The 14,128-nt window shown below is 46.2% G+C and overlaps 1 protein-coding gene across 3 annotated transcripts in view; it reads left to right on the top strand.

The window, feature by feature from the left end:
• Positions 1 to 14,128, top strand: part of LOC135372724 (uncharacterized) — a 37,813-nt gene that overhangs the window by 22,098 nt on the left and 1,587 nt on the right. For 2 of the 3 annotated variants that reach the window (XM_064606215.1, XM_064606213.1), the window contains 2 exons: positions 427 to 465; positions 8,547 to 8,649. In XM_064606215.1, coding sequence (XP_064462285.1) covers positions 427 to 465; positions 8,547 to 8,632 — 125 coding nt within the window. In that variant the 3' untranslated portion in view covers positions 8,633 to 8,649. Of the gene's footprint in view, positions 1 to 426; positions 466 to 8,546; positions 8,654 to 14,128 lie in introns of all 3 variants that reach the window. The other variant, XM_064606214.1, reaches the window with a different exon arrangement.

The raw sequence follows: 14,128 nt of genomic DNA, 5'->3' as shown, positions 1-14,128 counted from the left end.
AGTACGTCGTGTGCTATCCTGTTTGCGCAAGTAAGGGATAGCATAGATGGTTCTGCGCATGCCCAGAATAGCGAGAGACATTCTGTTCCTACACTAATAAAAATGAACTTCACCACACAGCACGCTCCTAGCCAACCATCATCACGAATGACAACGCTCTCGCCCCTGATTTGTTGAAAACGGGAGGCGGAGCCTATTTTGTACCTATTATGCACGGCACAGAATAGGCTCCGCCTCCCGTTTTCAACAAATCAGGGGCGAGAACGTTGTCATTCGGGATGATGGTTGGCTAGGAGCGTGCTACGTGGTGAAGTTCATTTTTAAGAGTGTACTCAAGTCCCGTGCATTTACATCGCGCTTAGTATCCATGTCAGCGTTTCCGAAACATGTCCAAATGTTTACGATGCAGTAATAATTCTGTTGCAGTGCTGGAAGAATTTCTTAAACGTAGAAGTGCTGATCCCGGTAAGAAGATCATTTTACACATCCATCGTCGATGAATATTAGTAATATGCTGGATAGGTTTTAGTGAAAGAACATCAACCGACTGGCTCCACCTTTCTAGGTTCTATGACCCTCATGAAAGAACTGATGTTCTCAGTTCATCAGATCTCAGAACATCAGTTCTTTCATGTTCAACAATTCCGCCTGCGTCGATCCCGTCGTATTAACGTGTGTATGAGTGAGCAAAAATGTAAGAGTGAAAGGAGGATGAGTGAGAGAGAGTGGCTCGTTTCTCCCTTCAGATGACGCACCATTGGAAGCCGCTGAGAAAGCGTGTTAGCTTAGCTCAATTGGTAGAGCCCTGGACCGGCAATCCAGAAGATGTGGGTTCGATTCCTGCAGCTGGCTAACCTTTTCAGTGACTTTCATCTTTCATCTACGACCCTCATTGGGTAATAATAATAATAATCGATTAAATATCCAGGTGGTTTTAGATCTACAACATAAGTCAGTCAGCACAGATTGTTCCATAAGAAGTTATCCAGCAGACTTATACGTATTAAAAAAAAAAAGGAAAACAGTCATACCACACCGCCTCGCGTTTTCTCGATGTGGATCGAGACTGTCCTAGGCTGTACTAGACCATGTTGTTCTACTCACGTCCAGTGTATTTACATCACGCGTAGTATCCATGTCAACGTTTCCGAAACATTTCCAAAAGTTTACGATGCTGTAATAATTCTGTTGCAGTGGCAGCAGCTTATTACGCGCCTGCGAGGGCTCGTAGAAGTGCTGATCCCGCTAAGAACATCATTTTACACATCCATCGTCGATGAATACTACTAATATGCTGGACAGCTTTTAATGAAACAACATCAGTCGGCTGACTCCACCTTTATAGGGTCTAGGACACTCATTGGGTAATACAGGGTGTCTACCACCAATTGTCAGGGAATTTTGATGTTACTGGCAAAGTCAGGGGATTGTCAGGGAATTTGGCTAAAAAGAAGCTCAAGTCAGGGAAAACAGCGGATTAGTGCCGGGATGATGCCGGTGGTTGAGCGGCAATGCCTGCAGCAACGTTATCCCGACTAGCTTTTCGCCAGCACGACAAGCTCTGAGGCAGAAAGGCAGGAAAGCCTCAATAAATGGTCTGTTTTTGTGATGGATCTGTATCAAAACGTAGGAGCAGGCACACCAAGTTTCCTTTTGTTTTTCTCAGGGAATTTGCTTGAAATAGTCAGGGAAAACCTGGAAAAGTCATGGAATTTGAAGGCTGCAGTTTGGTATACACCCTGTAATAATAATAATAATAATAATAATAATCATCATCATCGATGAAATATCCAAGTGGTTTTAGATTTACAACATAAGAGGGTAGTCAGTCAGCACAGATTGCTCCATAAGAAGTTATCCAGCAGACTTATCTATTTAAAATAATGGAAAACAGTCATACCGCACCGTCTCGCGTTTTCTCGATGTGGATCGAGACTGTCCTATGCATGTACTAGACCATGTTGTTCCTACTCACGTCTCGTATATTTACATCGTGCGTAATTGATCACCTTGGACTAGGCGTTCCTTTTCGTTGCGCCCGTAGAATCCCGGTAAGAACGTCATTTTACTCTCCCAAAACGCATCGATTGTTGTTGAATAATAGTAATATGCTGGACAACTTTTAATGCAAGTACCTCAGTCTGTTGACTCCACCCTTCGCTTACACCAATCACATCTTTGCTGCGTCGGACGTTGTACTCATCTTGTCACAGCCCACGCAATGCGTTAGATTAAGATCCACTAAAACGCTCAACGCATCAACACCGAATGTGTCTCCTGCTATAAAGACGATTATCACATTCGTGTCACCACATCAGATTAGTGTCCGTAGCGAACGCTGATATGCGGGGTAACCACAAGGGTCAGCACACCGTCATCGTGTCCGGCACGGCCTCTGTGTCTGTGATGATGGATCTGAGAAGAGATCCTTCGACCTTTAGATTAAAAACCTAGGACATTGAAAGAAGGGTGGTGCGTGCTCGTTACACTCATGTTGAGAACACACAACGAAGGGTCTTAGGTTACATGCAGCTGTGTGGCGTTGACTAAGCGGTGGTGGTGCTGTGTTCGCTGACTGAAGTTGCCATGGAGGAAAGAATAAGAAAATGCTCTTCTTCAGAAAAGCGAATTGTGGGGCAAGTGAGGTGAGGATGGGACATGAGCAGTAGCTTCTTTGGGGGCACGAGGGGGTCACGTTACCTGAATAGGGTCGCTTTGCATACGACACTTTGGGGGGCACTTTGACGCGCTAGACCGCACCTTTCCAAGTATTCCAAAACTATGCGTTGAGGTCTCTCATAGAGATGTGTGTAATCGAAAGCGGAAAACGAGCGGTGATGTCACTGTCCCCAATCTCGGCTTCACTTCTCAGAGCAATAGGACTCCTCCTCTCTTTCCTTCCTCCATGGAAGTCGGTCTCACGATAGTGGTCTCTATGTGCATGAAGATGAGGATGACGATGGTAAATGATAATCTGGATGAAGAGACGACGAAATAAATCTGGATCAAGGGACGATGCCTTTTCTTCGAGTCTAAGATACGTCTTTTCCTCTTTGAGTTGTCACGACATACAATATGTTGTACGAATGAGATCTCCTCCAGGACAGCAGACATTAAAATGACGTTCCCCATGTTCATGAACTCTCTTGAAGGAAACGGAATCGTTTTCGTGTATACCTATTGGTCATACCGACAAACTATGTCCGTTAGCCAATCAGATACTACAGCCCAAATTCAGCCAGGGAAATATTGCAGAACTTTCAATGTTTGCAAAACGCGAAGAGTACCTTTTGGTAATTTAGGACATAAGAAAAAAAAAAACTCGAAATGAATAATGTAATCAGCACAAAGTAACCACAGCATAACTTTGGCTACCTTTATGTTAACACTTTTCCGCCATTAGTGAGCAGTGGCAGTGCAAGACGCATCGTGAACACAGGAGCTTTCTTGGAAGCTCCTCTAGCAACGTGGACGGAGCGTGACGCTCCACCTTGAGGGTGAAGTTGAGGATGGGGTGTATGCAATCTGGGCGACTACCATTGACGAGAACAGGTCTCCCCTATAGTCAAAGATAGGAAAACAATACTATCATGGAGAGTGGTTGATCCACTTGCGGAAGACACCTTTCCCTTGCCCAATAATAAGATGGACGTGCTTCGTCGCTTCGGGTTCGTTATAGCAAGGGGTTTACGAACGCATGCGGTATTCCAAGCACCAAAATGCACTGAAAGTCGAGTGCAATAGGTGTGGACGGTATGTGTCTTCTCACCGTTGAAAGATATGACAGTCACTGAAAAAGGTTAGCCAGCTATAGGACTGGAACCCACATCTTCTGGATTACCGGGGTCCAAGCTCTACCGACTGAGCTAAGCTAACACTGATGTGGATTCCAGTCTTGCAGCTGGCCACCTTTTCAGTGACTTTCATCTTTCATCGTTACTTTCTTAGGCAATTTGAGGCTTTGTATGTATTTGTACTTTCTACGTTGTTTCAGCCCCAAAACATCCAGTTCTCTCATTATCAACGTTCTTTAGTTTCACCAGTCTTTTCAAGGCCTTCCCGTCCACCCCTATTGCACTCGACCTTCAGAACATTCACTGACGCCGCCTGCGCTTGTGACAGGGTTGGGGACTTTACGAGATTCAGAGTTTTTTCATTGTTTATCCTTCGTTAACCACTATTGTAACATGCGTTCGTAGCACCACCTGGTTAGATATATGAAATTTGAAGAAAAAGCTACTGCTGTGAAAACATATACTCGCGAAAAGCATCAGAAGCTATCTTACAGAAGCCCTTACTGTCATGCACGGAATAAGAACTCCAGAAACGGAGCATGCACGGAGCATGTACTTCGTGCTGTCATGCAACCACCTTGCGGAACAGTATTACTCGTGCGAACGTCTGGTGACGTGAACATCTTGAAATCGAAATTTCCTCGATGCAACTTTTGCTCGCGCACTATCTTCCTGCGTTGCAAAAAACAGCTGTCCCGCTAATAAGACGATCTACATGCCCTCATTTCCCCTGTACAGTTTGAGGAGGACACGAACCGCGATTCGCAGAAAAACAGAAGAAACACCGCTGGATATCCCTAAAAAAACTAAAAAAAGGGCCGAGATGTCGTCATGTGGAATAGAGTGATCTATGAGTTATACCGGCATACCTTGGACAAAAGGAAATATAACATAGGCTGCTGCAGAGGGTCAAGATATCCTTTGTCGTGGGGTAGAGTAACCTCTCCTGGACGCTCAAGGGAGGAGTACGTTTTTTCTTTTTTTCCCTCTTTTTTTTCTCTTAATCCGAAGATACCGGAAGCCTAGCTGTAACTTAGTTCTTTAGATTATTTTTTGAGTGGCCGTGAGTAGTATATACTCTTCCCAACACAAAGTGCAATACAAACTGATGACTATATTCCATGCACAAAATTCAAAGTTCAAGGCACGGGAAGCATCTCCTGACTATTGTACGTATTGCAATAGAATTCACTTATTCTGTTCTCGAATTAACCGCGAAAAATGCGAATTACGTTCCCACATTTGGTACCTTCAAATTGTGCAATACTTAGAATTTTTCGTTTTCTGCTTGTCTTTGTCCTTTTTTTTTTTCATTTGCCCCATTGTGTCTGCAGTGTTTTCCGCCCTTGCGAGCAGGGGGGGGGGAGGGAATATGTTTAATGCAAAGTAAGAAAAAAGAGAAGGTAAGGGAAAGGTTAGCAGGATATTGTGTATTACCTAAGCCGTTGTCCACGAGCGACTGGGGCACATTATAACTAGAGCTGAGCGCGGGTGCAGGCATACCTGCGGGTACCCGCAGTTACCCGCACATCGTCACGATTTGCGGATAGGAGGAATTCGCGATAGCTGCGGGTAGTGGGTAAAATGCGGGTGTACCCGCAATGCACTCCATCGCCAACTAAGTAATCCCTCTGTGTCGCACGCGAGCTCAGCAGTGCGCCATATCGTTGGCCGTATAAATCCATGTGCCAGACAACAGCAGGCAAGTGCTGGCGGGTGAGTTCGGTTACTAATGCAGACATGTATGGCTCTCTGTTGGATTGCAGTTTTATTGGCATATGATTGAAGCCGTCCGACACACGTAGCCAACACTCAGAATTTCCTTCGTTTTAAAATAGAAACAGCGGTAAACTGGAAGAGGAACATTTCCCCCTGTGGGGCCGAATGCGGGTATGCGGATATACAGACAGAACTGCGGGTGCGAGTCACCCGGATTAAATTCTTGCGCGTGCGGGTCACACACGCGATGGTACAGTGCGGGTCCAAGTTTGCTTACCCGCACTCACCCTCTACTTATAACAGTCATTAAAAAAGTTGAATTATACAACATTTAAAGTTGAGAACATGGAATAAGAAACTGTAACAAACCCGCGAAAACTGTCCGTGCTTAAAAGCTGAAGAAACTCCCCCAGGCATCGATCGCCATTCCCAATGAAACACTACAGAGTTTTAGTGCGTCGTTTGCTATCCTGTTTGCGCAAGTAAGGGATAGCATAGATGGTTCTGCGCATCCCAAATAGCGAGAGACATTCGCGCAGTGCGAGGAACCACCAAGGGCATCTGTTACGTACGCTACCGCCTTTACGTACGATGTACTAAAACTCTCTAATGAAGCAAGTAAGCTGTACGAACGACACATGAATAATGATATGAGAAATAAGAAGAAGACAAGATTGGGAGCGCGAACTCTTAGAGCGACTACAGTGACGACTACAGTGACGACTCTTAGAGTGACTACAAAGCAGACGACAGCGTCGTCCCTGACACTACTCTGTTAAGCAATGGCATGGGCACTCATTTGCAGGGTGTCTTTTTTTAGGCGATACAGATTTGTCATAAAAAAACTATAAGGGCTCTAGACGTGCTGTTTTCACATCTGTCATCTCTGGGTCGGCGGACGTTCTTGGCCATATGTTGCTCAACTGTCAAATCACTAATTACCTAAAAATAGTTAATTGAGTTTTTAATTATAAAAGCTACGTAGCGTTCCAGTCTCCGAAACCGACCTCCTGGTCCGGACACTAAGCCTAACTTTATTGTTTTCCTAATGTCCCGTGCTTTTCCTCGTCCTCGTCTATTCCTACGTTACATGCTCCCACACCATCCCTCCGTGGATGGTACGGCAAGACGTTTTTTCCTATGGTGGCCATCTCGTCTCCCCACCGCGCACCTTTATAACCGATAGCCTTCAGTAGACCCCTTTGGTGTACTGCCTTTTGGACTTCATATGGCCCACTGAAACTGGTCTTGCTTCCCGGGACACCCCGTCGCACCAGTATCGCGCCACCAACTCTAATTTCAGTAATCTTTCGGCTCTTGCGCCTGTCAAAGTTCCTCTTCATTCTGGAGCGGTACTTGTCAATCGCCTGTGTGACGTGATTGGTTACGTGCAAGCGTTCATCAGCAGGGAACAGCGCCGGTGTGTTAAATGCTGCAAAGTGTGGACTGCATCCGAGAGCAGTGACGGGCGATCTGTTATGGTGCCGTACCGCCGCATCTAGTGCTCACTTCTAGCCTCCTCTGAATTGGGTGTACATCGAGATGTACTGTTTTATGACTCTAATTACTCTTTCGGCGAGGCCATCTGCAGTTGGGTGGTATGGTGTTGTCGGTTGGAGTCGTATTCCTCGTTGCTGGGCCCAACTGCGTAACCGACGACTCCTGAATGGCGGTCCGTTGTCCGAAACTATTGTTTTGGTGTTCCGGAAGGTGTCTCGGTCCATTAGAGTAATCACGGCGTCCTCTCGCCCTGGACGCGCAGCGAGTACATTGGTTTATGGCCACCAGGAACGCCTGTGTACGACTAATGCCCTCCCCTTTCTTTTTGAGCTCGCCAGCCCCTCTCTCTCATGAGGATGAGTGAGAGAGAGTGGCTGGTTTGTCCCTTCAGATGACGCACCCTTGGAAGTCGCTGGGCAGGTGTGGTAGCTTAGCTCAATTGGTAGAGCCCTGGACCGGTAATCCAGAAGATGTGGGTTCGAGTCCTAGAGCCTGGCTAACCTTTTCAGCTAACCTTTTCGCCGAATTCTGACCTTGCCGAGCAGGGGCCTGCTAGAAATTTGCTTTTTTCTGGGTCACATATACTTAGTGGAGTTATGTGGTATCTGTTTGGCATCTTTTGGGACTCGTTTTTAGATGGCTCCTATCTAGGGTTGCCACCTTTCCTAGTGAAAAATACCGGCTGAAGGAGAGGAGGTGGAGTAGATGGAAAGGAGGAAAGGCTACTGGGAAAAGGAAGCGGGTGAAGGGTATACACGCAGAGAGAGAGAGAGAGAAAGAGAGAGAGCTCAAGATAATATGAGGAAACATATGTTCCTGCGTCTGGCTGTATGATTAATGCTAGAAATTGCTCTAAACAAGCACGAACGCTACACTGGATCGTACTGGAGCAACCGAATTGGACTGCCACAGACAAACCCTTCTTTGCAGGCGGATATCTCATGATGGTCGTGTACGGCCTAAGTTCTAGCTGGCTCGACACAACCACCAACAGCTTCGCACAGCCACTGATCTCGTCCCCTCCGAACACAAGACTCAATGAATAACAATGATAATAATAATAATAATGAATAACTAAGAAAAGTACTGGTGACTGCGGAGTTGGGTGTGTGATTTATTCAAGCTGTAGCGGAATGTTGAAGAGAAAGCCCCGCAAAATCCCCTGTGAAAGGTCTCGAGCCACAGATACCGGCAGGAGGCTGCCGGTATCACCTTCCTACAGGGAACCGGCAGAGCGAGCAAATAACCGGCCGTGACGGTATAATACCGGCCTGGTGGCACACTCCTATCACACAGCGAGGTTTAGGCGATTCATGTCACATAGCGGCCACATGACCAGTGACCGGTGACTTTTTGCGTTCAAGGATAAATGCTATATTCATTGTATTTGAAATACTTTTGGAGTATTTCCTACTCTATCTTAATTACTTTAATTTTTATGTATTTATACTCTGTCTTAATTACATTCTAACGTCAGTATTTATTATCTGATCTAAATACATTTTTGAGTATCTTGTGCATGTCTGATTACAGCCAAACGAGGCATCTTCGACCCGCCACAGAAGATTCCAATTGGAAATGGCCTGTGTTTTTATCTAGATGTCATAATACCGTGTTAGCAGAAGAGTCTACAACGGTAGGTGTGTTTGCTACTTTTTGTCTCCCCCTCCCCCCATGTAACAACAACAATCTAAATGAATGAATGAATGGATGATGCTGATGATATGGGATGTTTCCCTGCGTTGTGTGCATGACCCTACCCCTTTCCAAAAAGGTTCACATGAAGAGATGAAGTGGGAAGGAAAACAAAACAAATCCCTACAGTTCTTGAAGGAGGCCCTCAGAAAGGAAAGACAAGAGGGCGAAGTGCAGGGCAGTGATGAGCGGGGTTACACCATGGGCCGACAACTTTGCGGATGATGAATGGCATCCAATCCAGCAGTTCAGGTTCCGTCGCCAGGCTGAAGCCGACTTGCTATTCCTTGCAAAAAAAGAAAAAGAAACAGAAAGAGAAAAGGAAAAAGGGGCAGCGGGGGGCATTCGGCTGGTGGACAGTAGCCCGCCTATATACGTATGGTCCACGACCCGCGGTCAGAAAACTTTTTCAGAAACGAGTAATACCTGGACATCCTGGAGTCCAGCGGCGTCCGGGTGCGCCGCTAAAATGGCCTTGAGGATAGCTAGAATTATGGGGACCAGCACAGCTGCCGGGGCACCATCGGCTCACTTGTCGCCTCAGGCGCGGAGGGGAACGGTGTGCTTGTATGTGCACCAATTTGTGGAACCGCAGCGCCCTCTTGACTACTAGAGGTGTGCGCCGCCGCGCCGCCGCCGAGTGCATAAGCCACGCCGCCGCCGCCGATGCAGAGGGGTCGTCGCGGCGCCGCCTCCGATACTGCAATAGCTGGCCGTGGCAAGAGCCCATACAAGAGCCCGTTCACGTTCTTTGTATTGGCTAAATCCGAAATATAACTTTGCTTTTTCCTACAGTCGTCTATTCAGAGCATGCTACGAATAATTTGTCCCTAAAAGCGTCGAAACCTAATGCTTGAAAGACTATAAAACGCCGGCATCGTGTTCACCCCGCACTTTTACATAACACTTGCAGAAGCGGGACGGGGGCGGAGAAGGGTCACGCCGATAGAAGCAGGTCGGCGTGGCGCCGCCGCAATATAGTAAATAGTAGATACGCCGCCGCCGACAAAATTGCGTCAGCGCACACCTCTATTGACAACATCCATAGGTCTGGCGCAAGGGAGGCGAAGACGCCAGGGGGCATCCAGGCTATAACCGTTGTCTCTCTCGTGGGTACTCTTGGGCGCTTTGGATCTCGCTGAATCCGATATGGAGGTGGGGTGGGGTGGGGGGAGACCGCTGTATCGCCGACCGCTTGCGCGGACACAGAGAGCGGGAAGCCGCATGCGGACCTCCAAAGTTGGAGCATCTTGGTTGCCGCCGCGAAGTGCACTCCTTCATAGAGTACGGTCCCGAGCACTGTGTGGGCCAACGACAGTTGCGCGAGAGATGCCCGAAACGCTGGCAGTTGGAACACTGGGTTGGGCCATTCAAGCCCCCATATTGAAACATTTTCCTCTTTACGTGTACTCCTCACATAGTATTCCTCAGAACGAGGTTAACGACCACAAGTGTCTCCATACCATTAGGAATACTACACTCCTAAGAAGACAGGTAGAATTTTCTACCCAAGCTGGTAGAATGACAGTTACTACTGTATAGTAGTTTGTTTCTACTCTGCAGCTATACCCAAAAGGTAAAATTGGTTTGAGTAGAAATGTGGTTGCAGTGCAGTTCTACCGAGATGGGTAGCCTTTTTGTCTTGAAGTGTACAGCTGGTACTTTTCCTCACTTACGCGTTAGCACCGCGAAACCAGGATTTCCCTACACCCTCCCTCCCTGCATTTTTGCAACCCCCAGAAATTTTTCAGGTGACCCCACCCAGCTCAGCCACCAACACGTTCTGATAGTGTCTCCAGCACAGCGAGTTACATCCTGTACTGCCAAACTTGGGCTGTAGCACCACAGTCATGCAGATGGTCGTACCACGCATTTGTCCAAAATCATTTGAAAGTGACTGTTCAATGCATATATTGCGCGCATATATGCAATGTGTGCGGATACGCAAACTCAATGTGGATAATCAAGAACCATTTGTGCCCAACTCAATCGAGCAGGGTATTCTGCTTTTTTCCTATAAGGTTTTCACTGTTGGTTGCTAGGTGTTCACTGAGATTCGTGAGATAAGGTGGTAGTCCTTTTTTCTTTGTCGCACGTGTGACTATGCATCGTAATGTTGAAATGCCGTTATAATGAATCTCCATTCTAATGTACTGTGTTCTAACGTAATAACATGTAAAAATAAAACGGGAAAGCTGTGCAGATATGTCACCAATGTACCACGATTCTTTCCGTGTCTAAGAAAAATTCCGTAAGCGGAACCTTCACCAAGCTACCCCTGCCCCTTGAAAGCTCGCCCCCCCTCCCCCCCAGCAGTGAATTTCTGGGGAAATCACTGCTACGAAACAAGACACAACAGGAGGGCTAGTCAGTACGCATATATGGGCCGGTCTTCATGACGGAGACTATCGACATCTAGCTGCAAAGTCCGCCATAACAGAGAGAATACGAGATACCGGGGGAAGGCAGGAATTAGAAGCCTTTTCAATGAAGGACGAACGAATACGATGCTGTCTTCGCTAGTCGTTCACGTTGTCGGTTAGCAAACTAGCCCAAATTTGTGCTACCAGCGTCTCGGCCGAGCGGGTTAAAGGGATAGCTCGTTCCCCACCGAAAAAAAAAAAGTGTGCTGGACAGTACACTAGCCCCTTTCGTTCGACATATTTTCCTGTCGGCATCGGCAGCGTGGCGTTCAGTTCTCGCTTTGCCGTTCACATTCATACAACCCCGAACTGTGTCACTAGTGAGCTGTTCCTGGGATGGGCAGTAACAGTAATACTTCGTATTATAATACTATTACTGTAATACTTTTGAGTATTTGTATTATGTATTATAATACTCGTTTTTGAAATGTATTTGTATCTGTATTATAATACACAAAACGAGGTATTTCATGTGTTATAAAACTTTTGAAGGCGTAATACTTACCCAGAGGTCGTAAGTTCGACGTGCAAAGTGTCACTGGAGCACCGTTACCAGTAATTTTTCGTGTCCCACAAACATCTGAACACGAACAAGGCTCCCATTACAGTGTTCCCCTGCCCCAAATTATCCAAAAGCGAGTGACATTGGCGCCAGAGATTACTAGAGGTTTCCTGACATTCCTTCCAGTTGAGCATCCGTAAGGATAAGTCACACCAGTGCAAGCCCTTTGTCTTATGAAAGAGTGCATCCAGTGCAGACAGTCACCCCTGTACGTGGTTGCACTACGGGTAGTCACAGGTTTTTGAATGGCCCACATTTTATAGTACAGAGCGGATTAAATCAGGGCTCTACCACAGTGAGAGCAAGTTGTTCACTACGATCGAATTGATCAGCGCTGTCTGATCGTATTCGGAAAGATCAAGCCACGTGCAAGAATGTAAGAGTGAATACGACGTTATTGGAGAATGATTGTCTCGATAAGTAATGGGCATATATCTAAGTAATTCTTCTGTTCCTTTCTCCCCAAGTTAAGTATCAATGTACAGGGTTCGCCAAGATAAACTTCGGGGTTTGTAACGAAGATAAAACAAATAAGAACAGTGTCGGAAAGCTAAAGTAGATGTTAGAGGACGTATTATGCCCCAAAATTTTATGTCGATAATGCCGCTCAGTCTGTTTCTCTGCGGATAAATCGTGAGAATTAAAAAACCGCCGCTGCCTAAACGGCTATACCTGTGTTTAAGCTTCTCTCCGTCAGATGGCGAAAGGGTCGAACGCGGCGTTGCAGACTACGACTCTGCATTCAGTTCCACTTTTTCACTTTGTTTCGATGTCGTCTGCAACGCCGCGTTCAACCGTTTCGCCATCTGACGCAAAGGAGCATAAACATAGGTATATAGCCGATTAGGCAGCGGCGGTTTTCTAATTTTCACGATTTATCCGCAGAGAAACGGACCAAATGGCAGTATCGACATAAAATTTTGGGGCATAATACGTCCTCTAACATCTACTTTAGCTTCCCGACGCTGTTCTTATTTGTTTTATCTTCTTTACAAGCCCCGAAGTTTATCTTGGCGAACCCTGTATTACAAGTATTACTCGTGTAATACAGAGAAGTATTAGTATTATGTATTATAATACTCATTTCTGAAATGTATTTATATATGTATTATAATACTGATTTCTAGGGAGTATTATGTATTAGTATTATAATACAAAATATGAGTATTACTGCCCATCCCTGAGCTCTTCGGCAGAAGGAAGGAACGGTTGCATTCAAGCAACGAAGATTAGGCCACTATTTTGCAGTGATGACCACTAACTACCTCTACAGTAGTTTAACTATAACTACTAATTACTTTGCCACTGAGTAGTTTAAGTAGTAGTTTAACTACTTTTTGGGGGAGTAGTTAGAAAGTACTTCTTTAACTACTGCAATGTAGTTTAACTACATCTATAACTATACTTAACGTTGTCCATCAACACCAATCCCTTGTAGTGTTCTCAGACACCTATATATGAATCACAAGCAGTGATAAACTTATGCTCAAGCCATTGCTACGATCGTCATATATAAAGCTTGCGGCGGGATTCTTTCTGTGTCTACGCGATAAACTAAGTTGCAGAATTATTTCGCAGCAAATGAGGCTTCACTAGACAAGCATTAAAAGTGAAGATGTAGTATACATGCAGGGAACAATTGCTCTGCAGCTCCGTTCTCGTCAAACAAGCAGCTCAAGGTAAAGGTCGGAAGCACAATCGTGCCGTAAAGCTTGCGGCAAAATCGGAAGTAGTTGGCGCCTTCAGTAACCTAACTACTGTAGTTAACTACTTAAAATAGTAGTTTAACTAGTAGTTGCACACTGCATTTCTGCAGGTAGTTGATAACTACTTTTTAACTACAATCAGGTAGTTTAACTAGTAGTTTAACTACATCTACGCCTCACCATCGCCGCTCAGCAGTCTCCATCATACTTTCGAATGGAGATATGCGCTCCCTCTTGTCCGCGTTGACGTCGCCCTGGGCCCATCAGGAATGGTGTCATGACATCACCCGGTGGTCGCTTCTGTATGCTGTTGACCCAACGCTTTCATTTGAAATGCCAGGCGGTTTCCCTCGCCTCTTTACGTCCCTAGTGCGTCGTTTACGACTTAGCGTCGCATTCACCCCTGCACTCCGGTATAGGCTGGGCCACAGCACCACGGCGCTGTGTACAACTTGTGGTTTCCCGGCAACAATTCGACACACACTCGAAGACTGCAGCCAGTAAGTACGCGAGCGACGGGCCTTTAAATCTCAACTTGAAATGCTGGATCAGAGGCCATTCAACATCCTCAAAGTTCTCGGCCCATGGAGTAACCCTGGACACCAGTGCCGTGCACTTGGCGCTCTTCTTTCATTTCTGAGGGTCACCGGCCTCCTTCACGAACTGTAGGGATTTCCTTCCCTCGTCATCCTTTCATGTGAACCTTTTTGGAATGGGGTAGGGTCCTGC

Source organism: Ornithodoros turicata, unplaced genomic scaffold (assembly GCF_037126465.1).
Source record: "Ornithodoros turicata isolate Travis unplaced genomic scaffold, ASM3712646v1 Chromosome162, whole genome shotgun sequence".
Classification (NCBI taxonomy): Eukaryota; Metazoa; Arthropoda; class Arachnida; order Ixodida; family Argasidae; genus Ornithodoros; species Ornithodoros turicata.
The sequence above is the reverse complement of the archived record's forward strand: the minus strand, read 5'-3'. Positions and strand labels throughout refer to the sequence as shown.